This window comes from Condylostylus longicornis, unplaced genomic scaffold (genome assembly GCF_029603195.1).
Source record: "Condylostylus longicornis isolate FDR11 unplaced genomic scaffold, ASM2960319v2 ptg000018l, whole genome shotgun sequence".
In the NCBI taxonomy this organism is placed as follows: Eukaryota; Metazoa; Arthropoda; class Insecta; order Diptera; family Dolichopodidae; genus Condylostylus; species Condylostylus longicornis.
In genome coordinates, this window is record NW_026577987.1 from 7643102 (window position 1) to 7662450 (window position 19349).

Below are 19349 nucleotides of genomic sequence, written 5' to 3' on the forward strand. Positions count from 1 at the left end.
TATTTTACAATTTAAAGAAATGGGTAATAACGAACTCAATAACTCTGAACTATAATAAATTATAAGAATATAATTGAATATATTCAAAAATTCCATTTAAATGTTACGATATTATGAACTAGATTTAATTTGTAGCCTTGCATAAGATCTCGTGTTATCTAAATCGGTGAAGTATACCGATTCATTCAAAACTAAACACCCAACTATATCACAAATTCCAAAAAGCATATTACAAATAATTGTTTCTTTTTTCAGTGTTCTAATGCAGAAACACTCCAATAATTTAATTATGATTTTATAAAATATTTAAGTGTGCTTTACTTATAAAAAATTGAAATGTGAAAACTTTATTTAATTTGTAAATTATTTAAGATATCCTTGAAATTGACATGTGGTTTTCATATCTCAATTTTTCTTTTGTTTTTAATTAAAAATTCATGTTTTTATTAAATTATTTTGAAAATTTAATTTTATTGGAAATTTATGAAAAATTTTAAATAATTCTTTTTGATAAATCTTGCTTTGACGTTTAACTTTATTATTTTATCACTTCAGAATTAAATGTGTTGGAAATCATCAGAAAAAAAAATTAATACTAATTTGATATGAGAGAAAAGCACATAATTTTGTCATTAATATTTTAGAACGCGGTTTTATACATTGCATTTATAGAAAGAAGGATGCACTGCTTTTCATTTTTTACTTATTTTCGAATTGATAAATGCTTTTATAAATTTAAAAATTTGAGCTAAAATTTGAAATTTTTTTTATTAATTCAAGTATGGTGGTTGCAATTATATACTTGCTATTGTTCTAAAATTTTAAAAGAAAATCGAGTATCAAAATATTAAAATTAAAATAATTATGTAGAAGGAGTAATGTATCCCACGAGAGTCATGAAGTCAAAACTAAAAACCAGAATTTCATATTATAATAAATTTGCCAAGAGAAACTTTAAATTTCTCTTCATTTCCTTGCGTTGGTTTAGTCTAGAAATTTTTATCTTGATATGTTAATTAAGTTTATAAATTATATTTTATTAAAATGAAATTATATTTTATTCTCGTATGTATGCAAATATTTATCTATATCAAAAATGTAATTATAGGATTATTATTATTATGAGTATATGTATGTAATTCAAAACTTTTATAAATAATTTATAATATTTTTTATCCTTTAGGGATTCTAACTTCATTTTACAAAATTTAAATAAACTTTCTCATATAATACAATTTAATTATTTTAACATAAATTTAGTTTTAATATGAAATATTTATCGATATAATCCTGTCTAATATTTAGATATAAATCAACATAATAATTACGGTATATCATAAATAACGTATGTAAATAGCATAATGTATGTAATGCATAATGTATACGTAATAATATTCGTGTATTGTTAAACGACATTTGATTGTTAGTGAAGTTTTCATTATACGAATATGTACAGAAGAATTTTTTTATCTGACTATCAAAAATAATTTTTGATATATTTTGTTTAATGAAATTTATTTCTATAAAATAATACGTATAAAATGTTCCATTTACTCATGATAACAAAATTATTTAATTAGATATTATCACAGTAAAAAAAAATATGTTCGTTTTTTTGCAAAAATTTACTAAAATGTTTGATTACGCATAGATTTCTAGATTTTCAAAAAAAAAAATTAATTGTAATATTTTCACTCACTTCCGCAATTTGTCTAATTCGAGAAATTTTTTAGATAACGCATCTTTCAACATTTTTTTTTGTTCAGCCTGAATGTATGCTATAATTTGACATATTTTAGTATATGGCTGAAAATAATTTAAATATTGTCGATATTTTCGCTTGTTCAACGGAAAAGTGCTACACTTTATAAAATATAAACTATTAGTTTGATCCAACTTGATTGGATTCTCAAATCGGTTTTATAAATTTGATTAAATGAAAGTTGTAGTTATATTTAGTTTAAATATTGAATAATTTTTTTTTTCTGTGTGCCTTAATTTTACATATCAAATAAACAACTTTATTAAATTATTATTTAAATATTTATAATTATTTTATTATAATGTTAAAATTTCAAATGAAAATTAAAGTAAGTTGAGTAACGATTCAAGTATATTTCTTTCAATCTAATGTAGAATCACTGAGTAATGCAACATTGTATAATATGTGTTTAGTTCCATATTGTGCCAGATAATCTTATTATTTCTCAATATATATGGGGAAATGTGTATTTTAATATTTTCCAGAATAAACCACATTAGATTATTTTATATTTAAAACTGTTTGTAATAGGTATTTAAGTCTAATACTTATTTAAAAAAATAAAGTTCAAAAACGGGAAAAAATATATGCAGAATTTGAGGATTAAAATTTTTTCAGAATTATTAATAAGAATTTGAAAAATTCTATTGTGCGAATTTTAGTATTTAATTTTATAATTTCATAAAAGTTTTAGTTTAAGCCTTTACTAGAAGGTCATGAGTTTTTTTTTCTTTGTAAACAGCAATATCGGCAGTGAAATTAAAGTAAAATTCGGAATGTGAAATTGGGTGCCATCACACTACCTTCATTGTATGCGATGCAGTTTGTAAAATTGAATTGAAAATATGAAAAGAAATATAATATTTCCGGATTCTAATCTAAATTTACATTATTGATTTTGCCCTAGTTCTATTTTTTTCCTTATGTTTTCCTTATGTCGTAAACTTAAACCTTTCATTACAAATTATATTCATTACAAATTAGTTTTGAAAGTACCATAATACAACTTGTACGATCATTCAAAAATGTTTTTATACATCGAACCTTTTCCATTTTGTATTTTAATATTACTCATGTAGAATCGGAATTACAAAATCATTTTGCTGTTTAGTATGAATTTAATATATGAAAACTATTTTGGAGCAAGAACGAAAAATAAAATGAGATTTCAGAAAAATCGAACTTTTATTGAAAAGCGTACGGAAGAATAACGGTTGAACACATAAAATTTTATTGCACAAATTTTTTGTTTTTTTTTGTTTCACTCGAGTTCACTTAATTTTGCTTTTCAAAAATTCAAGCTATTTGGATATCAAAAGAAATAAAAAAGAAACTATTCTTTCCAAATTTCTTTTTAATAAAGCAAAAAAAAAAATTATTTGGATTATTCGATTTTTATTCTTATATTCTGTTTTAAATTCTAGTTACAGGAGGACATTAGACGATTTTTTATGAGGACTATTTCGCCCTTCATTTTATATCCTTATTCCTGTAAACTAAGAGCGTCTACCAAAACCTAGATCTAGAATTGTACTGTAGTATTCTACAAAATATGTGGCAAGATCATTTCGTTTGCTTTCTTTTATTTTAAAGTAAAAAGTCTTATGGTTTTTCTTTAAACTGAATGTGATGTGCAACAGTAAAATTCAAAACGATTAAATGAGTGATATACCCAATGGGATATAATACATAATGCGGTAAATCATAATTCAATAAGTCACAAAACACATAAGAGAATGGCTATGTCAAATTTTAAAAGTTTAACATCATTTTACAGCAAGGACATTATTTCTTGTTACAACATTTTTACAACATTTCTTACAATATTCTTTCATTTGTTTTAATTAAAAAAATTAGTTTTTAACATTCATTTGTGAAAATTTGGAGTAATCCGACGACAAGAGTTGAATAAACAGGGTAGTTGAAATTAAGGGTAATACAACAACATTAATACAACAGGTGAGTTGAGAAGTTTAATCATAAATAATAATTGATTTTTTCCTCTAAAATAAAACTAAATAGCATAATTTTCTTTTGAAAATTTTTTTATCTAAAGTATGGTAGCCCTCTTGAAAAAGATAGAGTTTGTTCGGATTTAAAAAAAAAGTATTCGTCCTATGGCATTCTGCTTAATTTAGCCCAAGTATATCGAGGACACGAACCATGTGCCAATGAATTATAAAACTCTTTCATTAATAACATCAATTTGTTTGAAATTTGATGGCGCCTTTATTTTTACAATTTTTATATTTGTTCCTTATTTTTCATATTTTTAATCATCCAATTATTCAAGTGATAAAGGGAACAAAAAAAGTTAATTCTATTCATTCGTATAACCAGCATAACGTAATTTTTAAACGAGAAAAATCTTTTTCGTATTCTTTTTGGAAATAGTTTTCTATGCATGTACTGCCAATATAGAAAATTAATTAACTGAATAAAACATCCACATATGCTTTATTTTCGGAGCCGAGAAGTTAAGTCGATATTTTACATATTTTTAAAAGATTCATTGGAAAAATAGGCGAGAATTCTGATAAAAAAGTGACAGAAAAGATGAAAGAGAAAGAATGTTATAAAATGAGACTGTTAAAATATTCGTACAGTTGTATTTGTTCAAGATTATGAGAACGTGTCTTTGATTTTTGTAATAAAATTAATATTGCTTTTTTTATGAAAAAACACGCATTCATTAAAGCATTACAAAAAATATGTGTTTCATAAGTATATATGTGCTTTTAAGGGATCGAAAACTTAACAATTACTTTCTTTTCTATTAAAATTAAGGAATAAACTATTTGTTTATAAAATGGCGGATTATAAACTTTTATTTCCTTTGACATTATTTTCCTATTATTATTTTCGTCTTTTCTGTAATGTGTAGAATGTCATTAATTTGGTAATTTTGTTTTTATTTTCTCATTCTTTTCATAAAAATTAAAGTGAAAATATGAAATAAACTAGCTATATTGAAGAAAATAAAAATGAAAAACTTTTACGAGGAAAACTTTTATTTTTTCCGAAATTTTTTACTTTGAAAAATAAAATATGTGGCAAGATCGTTTCGTTTGTTTTTTTTTTTCAAAGTAAAAAGTTGCTAAGTAGTTTACGTTGTTCTTCTTTTTCATTGCGTTGCTACAGTTGCTTCTTACCTAAACAAAAAACAGTAAATTACAAATTTGGCAGCGAATATTTTTATTTTTTATGTTATTCTTATTATTTTTGTTTTGTTTTTAAATGGGAATTTAATGTTTTTAAAAGTTTTGATCCTTTATGTTTTTCAAGTACATAAAAAACAATTTTTTACCATTAATGATTTGATTGATTTGAGAAGAAAAGTTTTGATTTTTCCAATAGTTTTATTTAGTAAAGTTTCAAGTGAATTTGATTAACTATTTACAAATAAAGCACTCAGCATTATTAGATTTTTTGTTTTTTATATTTAATACAAAAATTTGTGTGTATATGTGTACGAATATACATGTACTTGTTGTTTATCTCTATATATTATAATATTGTGTATATATCCTTAAACTTTATGAGTAAAGATTTCTTATTACTTCTTGTTCAAGTTTCATTGGAAGTATAAACAAATACATATTATGTCACATAAGATTTTGAGTGTATTCAACAATGTGTATAAAGTAAATTAATTCAACAATTTAGCTTAATATTTATATAGCTATACAGATATTTTTCACAAATCTCATTGCAAACTAATTTTGTTCCATTCCGCTATAGTTATAAATGGGTATTATAAATTATTGTTTAAAAGGTGGGAAGAATGGAAAAGGTTTACATTATTTAAAATTGTTATAATTTATTTTGACGCAAAAATATCCAATCAAAAATAAGTAATAAATTGTAGGATTTATACTCGTAGCAGTAATTAAAAATATGGGAGAACTTTGCTTTTCAAGATATTGTGATTTACCGTATCAATATGTAGAATATTTTATTCATAAAGACTTATGAATAAAATCTAAAATCTTATAATAATTTACAAATATTGGTATAAAATTATAGAATGCTTACACAATATTCAAATGGTTTGAAATTATTGATTCGATTTTATCTTTGAAAATCATTACGAAATTAATAATAAAAATTTTTTATATTTAAAATTAAAAAAAATTTAGAGTATGAAAACTTTACAACAAATCTACTGTACACACGATATACGAGTTTAAATATCTTACTTTTAACATTAAGAATAAGCATAGATACTGTTCATATTTTCTTCTTATAGACTGCCCGTATTATGGTAATTTAAAATTTATAAAGATTACTATAAAATATGCAAAATGTATTGAGAGATAGCATTGAGAGATTTTTTAAGCATTTGGTTCTTGAATTTAGAGAAATATAATAAAGAGCCATCAAATCAGACGTATCTTGAATTGTTTTGTGAAACTAATTTTTTACCAACATTATTATTGATTACCGTTTATTAAATATTCATAATTTAAATGTGTTATTCACTAGACCAATGGTGCAGTGGTTGTGGCTCTGGTCCTTTAATCGAACGGTTTTGGACTCTATTTGTCGATGTCTTTATTAAAATTTAATTCAATTTTATACGGTAAAATTTATAAAATAAAAAAATAACAGCCACCTAACTAAAACTTATTGACGGAATGAAACTGGGGCATGAATGTACAATGTCACGAACCAGACCTATGCTCCTTCTAGGAGTAAAGAAGGAAGAAAAAAGTTATTCACGTAGCAATATTTTCATGAATGCCTAACGAAACTAAGTTCATTTGATGTTGATGACGAGCAACGTATATGAAATTTTAATCACCAATAATTTCATCATGAACCCGAACAACCAATAACCCGATAAATCATAGAAATATAAGTGAAATTTTCTTTTATGAAATTTTTCAGAAGAGATTCTGATATAGAATTGGTGCTTTGATTCAAAAACATACTAATAAGACCTAAAGTAAATATTTTTGCTGATAGTTCTTAGATCTTATAAATTTTCACTGATTCTTCACTTATTTTTTCACAGGAATTTTTGTTTATATTTTTATTGGAATATTAATTTTAAAAATATTTTGAAACCAGTTTTTATAGCTCTTTCACTAAAGATCGTTTGAATATAGGAAGACATGTTGAATCAAATGTCAACCAAATCATTTGAAATCAAACCTCAAGTGAATGTGCCTTTTGCTTGCATCTATGTTTAATTATAACATTATAATTATGTTTTATACGAACATTCAGAAAATTGTTTAACACGAAATGCATCTCACGTATTAATGAAATATTATATTTGTAATTTATTAATTGTCATTAATAATTTTGTGTAGTGACAGCTGCATATTATATATATATATATTATTAATTATATTTACTTACCTGACAATTTTTTTTGTAAATAATATAATTATGTATTGTTATTAACACTTAAACAAATATTTTATGCAATAATGTACTCAAAATAAAATAATTATTGTTAATAATTTAATCGATAAACTGTTCAACAGTTTTAATAACGCTAATTCGTTCATATTAATTCAATATTTAAATTAATTATTATTTATGATTTAAAAAGTAAATTAAAAAGTAAAATAAGAAAAAAAAAATTGTCTGTAAACGTGTTATGTATGTTTGATTAATATTTTATACAAAATTTTGCATTATGAATACTATGGCATTATATGAATTTTTTTACAGTTTTAAAATTTTTTCCAAAACAAATCTCCATAATGATTTTCTTTCTTTTACTGGCGATATTAAAGCTTGAAATTTTTTTTTTTTTCAAATACCAATTAAAAACCAAATTTATAGCTTTAAAAACGCGGAATAATGTTCTATGTTCAAAAATGCCAATATTCTACTTAGAATAGGTGTTATGTAAAGCGCAAATTTCTTAAATTTATTAAAGAAAAAAAAAATTGGTTTTTCTCTTTCATTTTAAATATTAAATTAATTCTAACTGTACAAAAAAAAATATTAGATTTTCAAAATTAAACACAAAATGTTAAAAACAAAAAAAAAAGTGGTAAAATTTTGTTATTTCAATTAATAAAATTAAACTAGAAAAATTGTTGTTTTTGTTTTTCAGTAATTTTATTTTTAGTAAAAAAAAATTTGGTTGAATTTTTTAAGTTGCCACAAACTCTTTATTTTTTTTTTGTTATTTAAAAATTTAATTTAATAAAATTAAAAATTAAATTAAAATTTAATAAAATCTGTTATATTTAATAATATGTTAGGTTGTACTAAGTATAATGTTATATATAATTTAATTAATTTACAAAAAAATTTTGTTATACTAGAAAAATTTTAATAATATTTTTTGACAATTCGCGGAGAACTTCAAGTAATAGAAGAACCTTAAGATAATAAACTCAGAACAATTATTTAAATAAATAATAATTAGATACTGGGATATATATATCTATGTAGGTATGTACCAAGACTATTTACTAAAAATTGCAAGTTAATTAATAAAAACTGCTTATTAAATCATTTTCCACAAAGTTAATCCCAAACCGAGGATGCTGTCCTCGTGCCTGTTGCACATTAGATTACGTCTTCAATTAAATCAGAATCTAATGAAAATCTGATTTATAATGAAAAACTTATATCAGAATAAATTTTACGGAAAAAAATAAAGAATTTCAGCAAAAATGCAAATATTATCAGATTTTCTGTCAGATTTTTCTGATTCTTTGAAAAATTTTAGAGCTATTAGCTTGTTTTAGTTGCCAGTTTATATTGCAAATATTATGCCAAAAGTTTTACAATTTTCATTTTTAGGACACATTTAGCCACTTTTGCGACAATTCATCTAAAAATAATAATATTTTTATTGGATCGTGATTTTATTTAAGTATTTGTATTTTTTAGAGCAGAGTAGAGATTACGCTACTAACAATTTTTACAAATAAAGTTGCATTAAAAGAATATCAGCCAATGTGGGCACAAAAGAGACATACCTTGAAATACCTTTACGTTTAGAGAAATCTTAAAATATGTTAGAGTGTTTCCTTTCTAATTTTAAATCCATATCGAAATTATCCAATTTAATAGAAAGTTTTAAAAGTGTAGAATGAAAATAAATAACTTTGAATCCACTTTTCTTTCAAAAACTTTTGAATTGACAACTTGGAACACTCACGTTTTTGTTTCGTTATGAAATATTTTCAAGTCCAATTTTTCTGTCTTTTTTCTGACGTGATTATTTAAATAATATTAATTAATAATGTCGTATTTTGTTGATATTAGTATAGAATTACTATGTTCGGAATTTATGACAAATTGTAGATTGCAGATTTGTACAACCGGTGATATAGTGCACCGAGACCACGTATATTGAGTTTATTACACATATATAGGCTTTCATATTTCAAAAGAAAAAATTTTTCAAATATAACAATAATAATATTATACTTAGTAAACCAAGACCAAAAATAATTATCTGGAAGTCGACTTAAACCAATATTATATAGTTAAGGAAGTAAGAATTAAAAAACTGATAAATTATATTTAAAATAGAAAACTAACAAAAAAAGTAATATTTTAAAACCAATTAAAAAAAAATACCAATTAGAAATTAAATAAAAAAAAATTTATAAATGTTTGTAAATAAAAATAAATTAAAAAAGAAAAATTAAAAATAAAATACACCAATTATCCTTTTACCCAGCTGCCAGCATCAAAACTAGACATGCACTTTTCCATATCTGCCAAAATATGTGAAATATTTGAAGCATTTTATTTAAATTGTTTAATTTTTGTTTATTTGTATTGTTTGTTGAAATTGTATATTTTTTTTTTGAAAGGATACAAGTGAGTAGAATTGTAATAAATTCGAAAGAAAAAGAAATTAAAAAACTATGTTATATCAGGAAAATAAGAACGAGGAAAAGAACACATGAAAAGTAAAGAATTTGAAGCAAAAATTAATTGTTGGAATGAATTGTTAAGACAAAATAAAAAAAATCTACAAAAAAAAATTTATTTAAAAAATAATTGAGCACGTAAATTTTAAATTAAAAACTAAACAAAAACAAAATCAGTTAATTTTACTGCAGTTAGAAATTATCACGTATTTTAGTAAAGAAATTGCATGAAAATTGTGCACATAAGCAATAATAATATTGATTATTAAATTGCACGTAAACAGTAAAATAATGATGGTACAGAAGTAAGTTACAAAATTTCATTCTATCCGAATTTATTTAACAATTTGAAATATATGAACATTGTTAAAGGACTTTCTTAAGCCAAGTTTAATTCACAAATTTTTTTTTAAGTTCAAAATCAAATTGCAATGAGAAACTCACAAATTAAAATTCTCGAAAATTGTTCATGATTTCGAAATTAATTGCATATTTTTAATAATGAAAAATTCGAATTTTAACAAGGATAGTGTTATTCAAATTTCTTGGTTCACGTAATTTTAAATGGAGGCCGTACAATTGTTTTATTTATACAAATTATTTAAAATTTGAGTTTTCAAATTAAAATTTGCAATGTTTATGATTTTGATATTATTAATTAATTAAAACAATTGTGTTTAGAAATTTAAAAAATCTTTTTTACTAGTTATATTTGCCAAATATTAGCTATATAAAAATTTGGAAAGAAAGCAAAACAATTTTTACCCCCCACCATTTGCAAAAATACAAAATCTCTCAATTTACAAAAGCAAATTTGAAGAACAATCATAAATTTATTTATACAATGTACAAAATGTCTTTAATTCAAAAAAATTGCATAAATTTAGGTGTAAGCGAAATTATCAAAATTTTGTTCAAACGAAAAAATTGTACAAAGCAATGATTTTAAATATCGAATTTAGAGCTTTTTCAAAAATTTTTTCATCAAATTATATATATATATATATATACACTCTTTTATTGAACCATTTGAAAAAGCATTAATAGCCACACAAAACAAATAATGGAAATTTTTGATTATTTTACATAACATAAAAAAAAATGTTAAATGAAAAAAAGAATGGTTAGCATTTTTAGATGTTTTGTTCCGCCCCGAAACAAAAGCCCGAAAAACAAATAAACATAATCAATTCCCAAAAAAAATTGAAATTTCGACATTTGAATAATATGAGATTTAAACAAATAAAAAAAAAATGGTTGAAAAAATTTGAATGTCACTTTGACATTTCAGTTAGTTTTATTCGATTGTTATTGAAAACAAATTATTTTTTGTTAAAAAAAAAAAGGAACATAGAAAAAGTAAAATGAAACAAAAACAAAAAAAAATACCTGATTTCCACCTTGTCCGTGACATTCATACGGACCAACCGTTGTTATTTCATCATCAGGTTTATTAGCGGAATCGATACACATATTTGTATAGTCATTTGCTATCTGTAAGAGGATTGATCGAATCGATGTGTTTTTTTTTTTACAAAATGTTTTGTGAAATAATTTTGTGAAGTTTTTTATTTTATAATTAAATTTAATTGAAAAATAAGAAAGATAGATTAATAAGAAAGAAAGAAGATAGAAAGAGACAAATATATTATGTACCTACTAAAAATAATAATTAACCTAAACATTTTTTTTTTTTTCAATAGACGAAAAAAATTAAAACCACTTTTCTTAAATATGGTAACGAAAATGAGCAAACTGAATTTTTGGCGGTGCCGCAAAAAGAAAATTTCATTGTAAAAATAAAGAAATCCAAAAGATTGCGTTAATTTCCAGTTACCATTACAAGCAATTTAATAATAATTTTTTTCCAGATAATTTGACTGAAATCTAATTTCCTTTTAAAGAATTTCTTTAAAAAAATAAAATGCTCATTTAAATAAGTAACAGCTTGAAATTTTCGGTTTAAGTTCTTTTATACAATTTCCACATTAAAATTTAAAACTTTCTTTATAAAAAATAAAAATTTTCTTCCACAGAATTCTTACTACATTAATTTTTGTTATATAAGTATATTTATAAGAATTCAATGAAATCACATGCAAAAATTCAGTTTGTTCCAAGTTCTTAAGAAAATATGGTGTACATTTGCTTTCATTTCACTGGATTAATAATAATTGGTGCTAAAGAAACTTAAAGAAACAAAAAAAAAACTTCACCTTCCCTAAAACGAATTGTAAAATTTTTTTGAAATTTTTATGTTTTTATTTTTATTTTTTTTTTTAAATAATAAGAGAAACTAAAATGAAAAATTAATAAAATTATAGTAATATAAGGAAGAAAGAAATAACTGTGAATTTTTTTTATTTTTGATTTTTTGATTTTTTATAAATTTTCATCTTTGTTTTAAAAAGAGTTTGTGGCGGTCGCAGTTTTACTTTTCAACGGATTATTGAAATAGATTAGAGTGTTGCCAGCATTTTGTTTGTTTCAAAAATTTACTGCTTTTGTCATTTTTTGTGTTGTTGTTATTCTTACTTAAACTTTTTTTTTTCATTTTTCACCAATGTGTGTTTTTGTTGTTGTGTTTGTGTTTTCTTATTATATTGTTCTTTTGTTTTAAAATAATAATTAAATAAATAATAATAATAAAGATAATTTGACATAATAAAAAATTTTTTAATTGAAATTTAACCTGATGTCCTCCTTGTCCATGGCACGGATATAATTCAACTGGTTTCTTTAAATCACGTTTACGTGCTGGTGAATCCAAACATGTGCGACCGCCATATCCAAGATTACGAATCTATTTTGTTTTTTTTTTTTTTGTTTGATTTTTGAAATATTTTCAATTTTCGGATTTTTGTGATTTCGTAAATAATTTGTTACATTTTTTTATATTTTAAATAATTTCGAAATTTAATTAATTTGAAATTATGATATTTTATAGTTTTTTTTTTTTAAATTAATTCAATTTATTTGTTAAAAAGAAATTGTAATTTGTATTTTATATTTAAAAGAAAATATCAATATTATTATGAGTCAGTCAAATATCGTAAAATAATTATTGTATGTGTATGAAATCGAAATTTTGTACTGGGTAAACATGAGTTTTTAATAATTCTGAGATATTTTTCTAATTTTCAACGAAAACTCTGTTAAACGGTCATAAAGCAGTGTTTTTTAGTTATAAAATTACAAGTAATGTCATAATTTTGAAAAAAATTCAGTCAGATAACTAAAATTGGGTAGATAATCAATTAAAATTAGATCCAATTAATATTCGGATCTTTTTGTATACAAATTATAATAATTAATTAATTCAATTAATGTTTTCCAAAAATTATTTTTTATACGTCAATTTTTAAAAACAAATCCCTTTTTGAGTACATACAAATATCTTCAATGCAAAATTAAAATTTCATACACAAAAATAATCCATTTTACAATAACCAAACCAAAAATAATGATATTCAAACAAAACCATTACTAAACCAATTTTTACTAATAAAACTTACCTCTCCTGATGCTAGTGCTTCACCAGGTATAAAAAGTTCCGGATAAATATTATCCAAATACCATTTAAAACTCTTACAATTCAGTCTTTTTCTGTAAAACAAAAATTTTTTAAATAAATAAATTTTAAATCTTCTTCTTTGAATATGATAAATTGCATTATAATTTTTGAGATTTATTTTTAAAACAAGCCGGCCCCCCTCTCCCCCGCCATCAGCGCACAATACAATTATAAACCATTTGTAATAACTTTTTAATAAAGTTACTATATTTTTATACTGACTGACCGAAACATATGGTATAAACTTTTATAAAAAGTAAAATGGTAAGGTATACAAAAATATTTTCCATTTGAAAATGAAATATTTTAATAGAAAAACTTTTTTATGTCCTGTTTATTTTTGCATATTTGAAAAAAAAAAAAACAAAAAATCCTTTTTGAAATAGGAAATAATTTTAAACAAAAGTTTCTAACGAAAATATTTGAAAAGTAAAATAGAAAAATGTTGAAACTCGTTATAAAATGTTTTTTAACTTTGTAATAAGCAAAAAATAACATTTTCCATTTTCCATTTTTGGTTTTGTTTTTTTTTTAAATGAAATTTTAAATCAACGTAACTTTCTCATTTTCATTTCAGAATTGCAACATAATAATTATTATTAAAATATTGCTAACATTATTTACAAAATATGGAAATGAAAAAATTGCATTATTTACTGTTATTTTATGTATAATGGAGGTTGTAAAAGTTCCTGAAATTCTATGAAAACTTTTATAAATAAAAACAAAAAAATTTAAAAAACCTATAGAAAATGCAAAATGACTTTCATTTTTATAAATAGATCTATTACAGTTATAATAAATATAAAATGGCATAAAATGAGCAAAAAAAAAAATATTCAATTCCCGTTAAACATACATATAAATTTTCTATTGTTTAAAAAAAAATGGTGGCTCATAATAACCTCATTTTTGGTTTTAACTAAAATACCATTAAAGTATTTGTGCGTTTGTTTTCTCTTTTGTTCTAAGAATATTATGGAAATTTTTATATTCTCTATGTTATCTGAATTTATTGCATTCTTATGGAAATATTTTTATTGTGTGCATACTTATATGTGAACACATACATATACCTATTTGAATTGTATGTACCAACCTACATACCTAATATTATATAATTTGAATTTTTTTCTTCTTTGCGGAAGTTTTGAAAATGTAGTGTGTAGATTTCTGTTCCTGTTCTTTTTTCTAGTGTAATATTTCTGTTATACGTTATTATGTAGATGGGATATAATTTATAAGAATGTATTACATTAATATTTAAATGTAAGGATGCACAAAAAAAAAAAAGAATATATAAATGCGACTTAAGCATAATTTTTTTGCATAAATATTATCAAGACGTTGTTATTATCACTGTGGAATATAATATAGTAATAAGGTATATAACAAATTATTAAGTATTTTGTGTCACTTTCATGAAAACACTCTACAGTATTACGCTATAAATAAGTTCGAAAGGAATAACGAAATAAATAAAAATTTTTATCATAGTATAAGTAGGAAAAATCTTATATACATATGAGTAGTTTTCTAGTGTAAGTAAATTTTGATCTAGGCAAAAGGTAGCAGTAACATAATGTTAATGAATTTGTGGATGTTTATGTGTAGCCTAAGTTAGATTATCGTTCAATAATATAATGACGAGAAAGGATATTGAATTTCTTTTCAACATAAAAAATTTATAAAGACTATTTTGTAATCAGATTTTATTATGGGGATGCTGATCCGTGAAATGTACTTTTAGTGTTAAGTTGTGGGAGTTGAAGCTTCTATAAATTTCTCAACGTCAATTACAAGTCAAAATCTTAATATTAAAAAATATGGACCATAATCAAAAAAACGCAGGATAAGAATAGAAACAAAAGCTTTAGTCTGTTATTATTTTCCAATAGCAACATTTTTTTGAAGTACTTTTGCACATCTGTATTAGTTAACTGTGTATGTATATATGCAAATATGTATTAACAATTGGAATTATAATAAAATATTTTGATTTTATGCTTATGAATTCAAATTTTTTAAGTATTTTAAAGAGTAGTAAAGACATTAAAGGTAAAAAAACATAAAGTATGCACTAATTTTTTATATATTCAAAATTTTGGTTTATCTTTATTTTGTAACATGTTATTTAACAAAGGATATAAGTAAGGAATATATGCAACGATATCGCGATGGAAATTATAAAAATGTTGACTATATTGGCAGCTACAGTTAGGCACCTACACGGTACTCAATTTATGAATATAATTTTTAATATTCCTTGGACAAGTTTGTCTTTCAAAAAAAGTTCGAAATTACGTTTTTAGTTTTTACGTTAAAATTAAATTTGTACATAATTTACTTTTTAACAAGTTTGTTTAAAGCAACATTTTCTCTGTTCTCGTCTTAAACTTTGCAAATTCGTCATTTTTACAAAACATAAGGGTATACTTGTTATTCATAATTTTTTTTCGTTTCCTTAATCTCTGAAAGTTGAAGATGCAACGAATATATTTTACTTTTAGGGGGTTCTAAATCACCCATATATTTAAAGAGATAGCAAGATTGAATTTGATCAGGTCGGACTTATTTGGTATCCTGACATTAGATCAAAACAAAAATTTTAATGTCAACTTACATAATTACATAATATTTATTTCTAATAATAATTTAAAAGGATATGGTGGTTATTCGTACCTGTGTGTCTGCCTACTTGGCGGTTGCGCGTTTTTTGTTAAATAGCAAGTGCTTTTAAATATTTTATAAAAATGAGAAGAAATAGAGTTGACCCGCACGAAAGTTTTGCCAGACTTGTAATTATATCTCGCTGAAAAATATTTACAGAGTCGCTACCGACATGTTGTTTGGATTGGTGGCCCGATAAATAAACTAGTTTAGATAGTTATAATGGTTTAATATTCTTAATACTATATAATTGTTTTTAAAAATTTTAGTGACAAATGAACCAACTAATACAATCTAATATACCAGTAAATTTCCTCAAATACACCACAAAACTAGTACTTGGTTTATGTGAACTTTTATAGTTTCGGAAATTCGTTCAAATATGATGTTGTAGAACTTATTAAATTCGTTTTTGAAAAAGTGGATTATGATATGATTTATATAATTTGAAAATTATGAATAGGTTATTTTTAGAATTGTATGGCAGCTACTCAAATCAAGCCCGCGATCGAATCCAAATACATGTCGTCTCATCAAAAACATATAACATGCACATGTAAGTATGTCTTAGTTGTCAATTTCTTAGCGTTTCGGATAATTAGTCGGCTAATTTTTAGAGTTGATAAATTTATAACATACTCTTCGAACATTCAAATTTAACCAGCTTTATCCGGATTTTTATTTAACTCAATTTTTTTCTTTTCACAAGAAAAAGCATTGAACCTGTCACTAAATTGATATTTAAATTTAAACTATGGCCATACTTGTATAATAAAATTTTCTCTATAAATATGATTTCATGTGTGGATTTGATCTGGAACCACTTTTTCCTTATTTTTCACAAAAAGTTTTGAATTTTGTTCGAAAAGAAATAAATTAATGGAACTCATAATAATGGTATTTGTAATACATTGTGAGTTTTTAAATTAGCCTGTTATAGTTGCAAAGTTTTATTATAATTCTCTCTAATATTCATTAGAAGCTCTGCTATGTTAATGTGCATACATAGTAAAATTTGCAAAACTCGTAATTAAATTATTAAAACTTTTCTTTTAACGGATTTGTAAGAATTAGTTCAAATTTTTTTTGTCTACATTTTCACAATGATTACATCCCATTATACGTTAATATATAAAACTTCTAATCTACAAAAATAGAAACTGCAGTAACTTTTCTAATAAAATTTATAATAATGGTAAGCTAATATTATTGTGAAAAAACTATGCTCTTTTATTGTATATGTTTGTTAAATGTATTCTTAAAAATAATGTAAATTTTTGTTGGGCTTTACAGATTTTAAAAGTTTTTTTTTTTTTGGTTTGTAGAATTAAGCTGTGATTTGGACTGGGCGTCCTGCTAAAACGTGAAATTTGGCACAATTTGTACTTGAGCTGAGATAAGAGTAACTATAAGCTATCTACTTTTCCACTAAGATCTTTTTGTGTATGCAAAACATGATTTTTCTATCTTTAATGACAGACGAACAGACAGGCACGGACATATAGACAGAAACACACGAATACAAATGAAACAGAAGAACCATCAACTAACAGATATATATTTTTTAAATTTTTGTATATTTTATCTAACATCTAGTAATATGCAAGTGCTAAAACAATTAAATAAACGTTAAAGCGAGTATTTTGCTTATAGAGTATACGTACATTTTGTATGCTATGATAAAATCTGCGTGATATGACAAAATCGTTTAAATATGAAAAAGTTTTTAGAAAATCCTAATTTTAGGGTGCTATTATCGTTAAATTTTACTATTTTATAAAATTTTATTTTCCACATTTTTATCTCTTTAATTTCACACGCCATTCCATTTTGTGTGCAAGCATATTATTATACATTATTCATACATGTATAATACATACACATTATACATACATGTACAATGTATCTATGAATATATTATTACACAGGAATATTTGAAATATCTATTGAATTGAAACTAAATTGCAATTTATGCTAATCCTTTATATTCCATTGTGAATACCAAAATAATTTTGTCAAAGTTAATATTCTACATGGAAAAACAAAATATTATAGTGTATAAAATTATTTGACATTTTTGAAATTCAATTGTTGTAATTATAAAATTATGAATTTTTTTAAATTATTAACGTCTTTAATCGGATAATTTTAGTACTATTAAATATCGAATTCCCATTCATAATTGAAAAAATTTTAGAAATTTATTTAATAAAAAAGTTATCTTTTTCTTAAATAGTTGATTTTCGAGATCCATTATGATTAGCTTATTTGAAATTTAAGTTCACAATTCTGCGTAATGACAATAATTAATTAACTTTTTTGTAAATCGGAGTTTTGTGTTTTTAATAGACATAGTTCATGAATATTATTTATATAACTTCCATTCAGAAAAAGATTGGAACTTCAAAAAATAGTTTGTAAAAGGCCTAGTAAAAAACTTAAAATAGATATGCTGCTTAATTCTTATTTTATGTACCTTCGAACTTTACCAAGCATTCGAACTTTAGATAAAATTGAATTTTTCCCTTGTTTTCTTTTTTCAGTTTTTTTAACTGGATAGTTTCGTAAGAAAATTTTTGAAACCTTAAACCTTTTTTTATAGAATTTTTCCCAATTAAGCACTTTACTTTAAGGTACAGAAGATGTAGCACAAAAACGATTCCTAAGTGAAGATTTTAACGACCATATTTTTCACTCTTTTTGATTTTTATTGATTTTAAGCGCTCTAATTATCAATTATCATTAATTTTTGGTGACAATAGTCACTCAACAGCTGACATTTTTAATAGCAGTTATTTTAATAAAAAACTAGAATTTCAATGTTTTTATTGAAGTGTAACAAATAATACCAAAATTGAAACGAAATTTTATACAAACTTTTAATTTGAAAAACAAAAATTGATTTGAAAATATTTGAATTTTTTAAAAAGAAAAACTACAATTTTTTAATTAGGAAAAATAAAAAAAAATCTAGTAATCAAAAAAATTTTTTCGAAACTTTTCTTGGTAAAAAAAATGGTAAGTTTTTAATTTTTGCCAATTTTTGTAAGAAATGGTACCTATATGGTTTGAGATTTTTAAATGCATTTTACTCGAATTGGATGCAATTTAAAAATTTTAAAAAATAATTTTCGGAATCTAGACACCATTTGGCATCTAAAGTTATCAAAATTATCCAGCTGGAGCGAATTTTTTAAGACATGCCATACAAAATTTTGACATTTATTTTAAAAGAAAAATTTTTTTCACAAAATGGAGTTTGTAAATGATATGGTACGAGTATTAACATTATGAAACTGGTTAATAATTAAAAAAATAATTTAATGGGATTAATCAATTTCAAACATATTTCTACAAAAACTAAAATGCCACTACAGAAGTGTTCCACTAAAGCAATTAATTTAAAATATGCGATTGGATAGAAATAGATTTGAAAGAAGAAAGACATAATTTTTTCCAGAATTAGATGAATTTCCTAGGAGAA

The 19349-nt window shown here is 23.2% G+C and overlaps 1 protein-coding gene across 3 annotated transcripts in view; it reads right to left on the reverse strand.

Moving 5' to 3' along the window:
- LOC129606339 (putative polypeptide N-acetylgalactosaminyltransferase 9) overlaps window positions 1-19349 on the reverse strand; it is a 185878-nt gene that overhangs the window by 31157 nt on the left and 135372 nt on the right. For 2 of the 3 annotated variants that reach the window (XM_055516614.1, XM_055516612.1), the window contains exons 10-11: window positions 13137-13227; window positions 12314-12424 (exon numbers count right to left, since the gene is read on the reverse strand). In XM_055516614.1, the coding sequence (XP_055372589.1) occupies window positions 12314-12424; window positions 13137-13227 (202 nt within the window). Of the gene's footprint in view, window positions 1-11010; window positions 11116-12313; window positions 12425-13136; window positions 13228-19349 lie in introns of all 3 variants that reach the window. The other variant, XM_055516613.1, reaches the window with a different exon arrangement.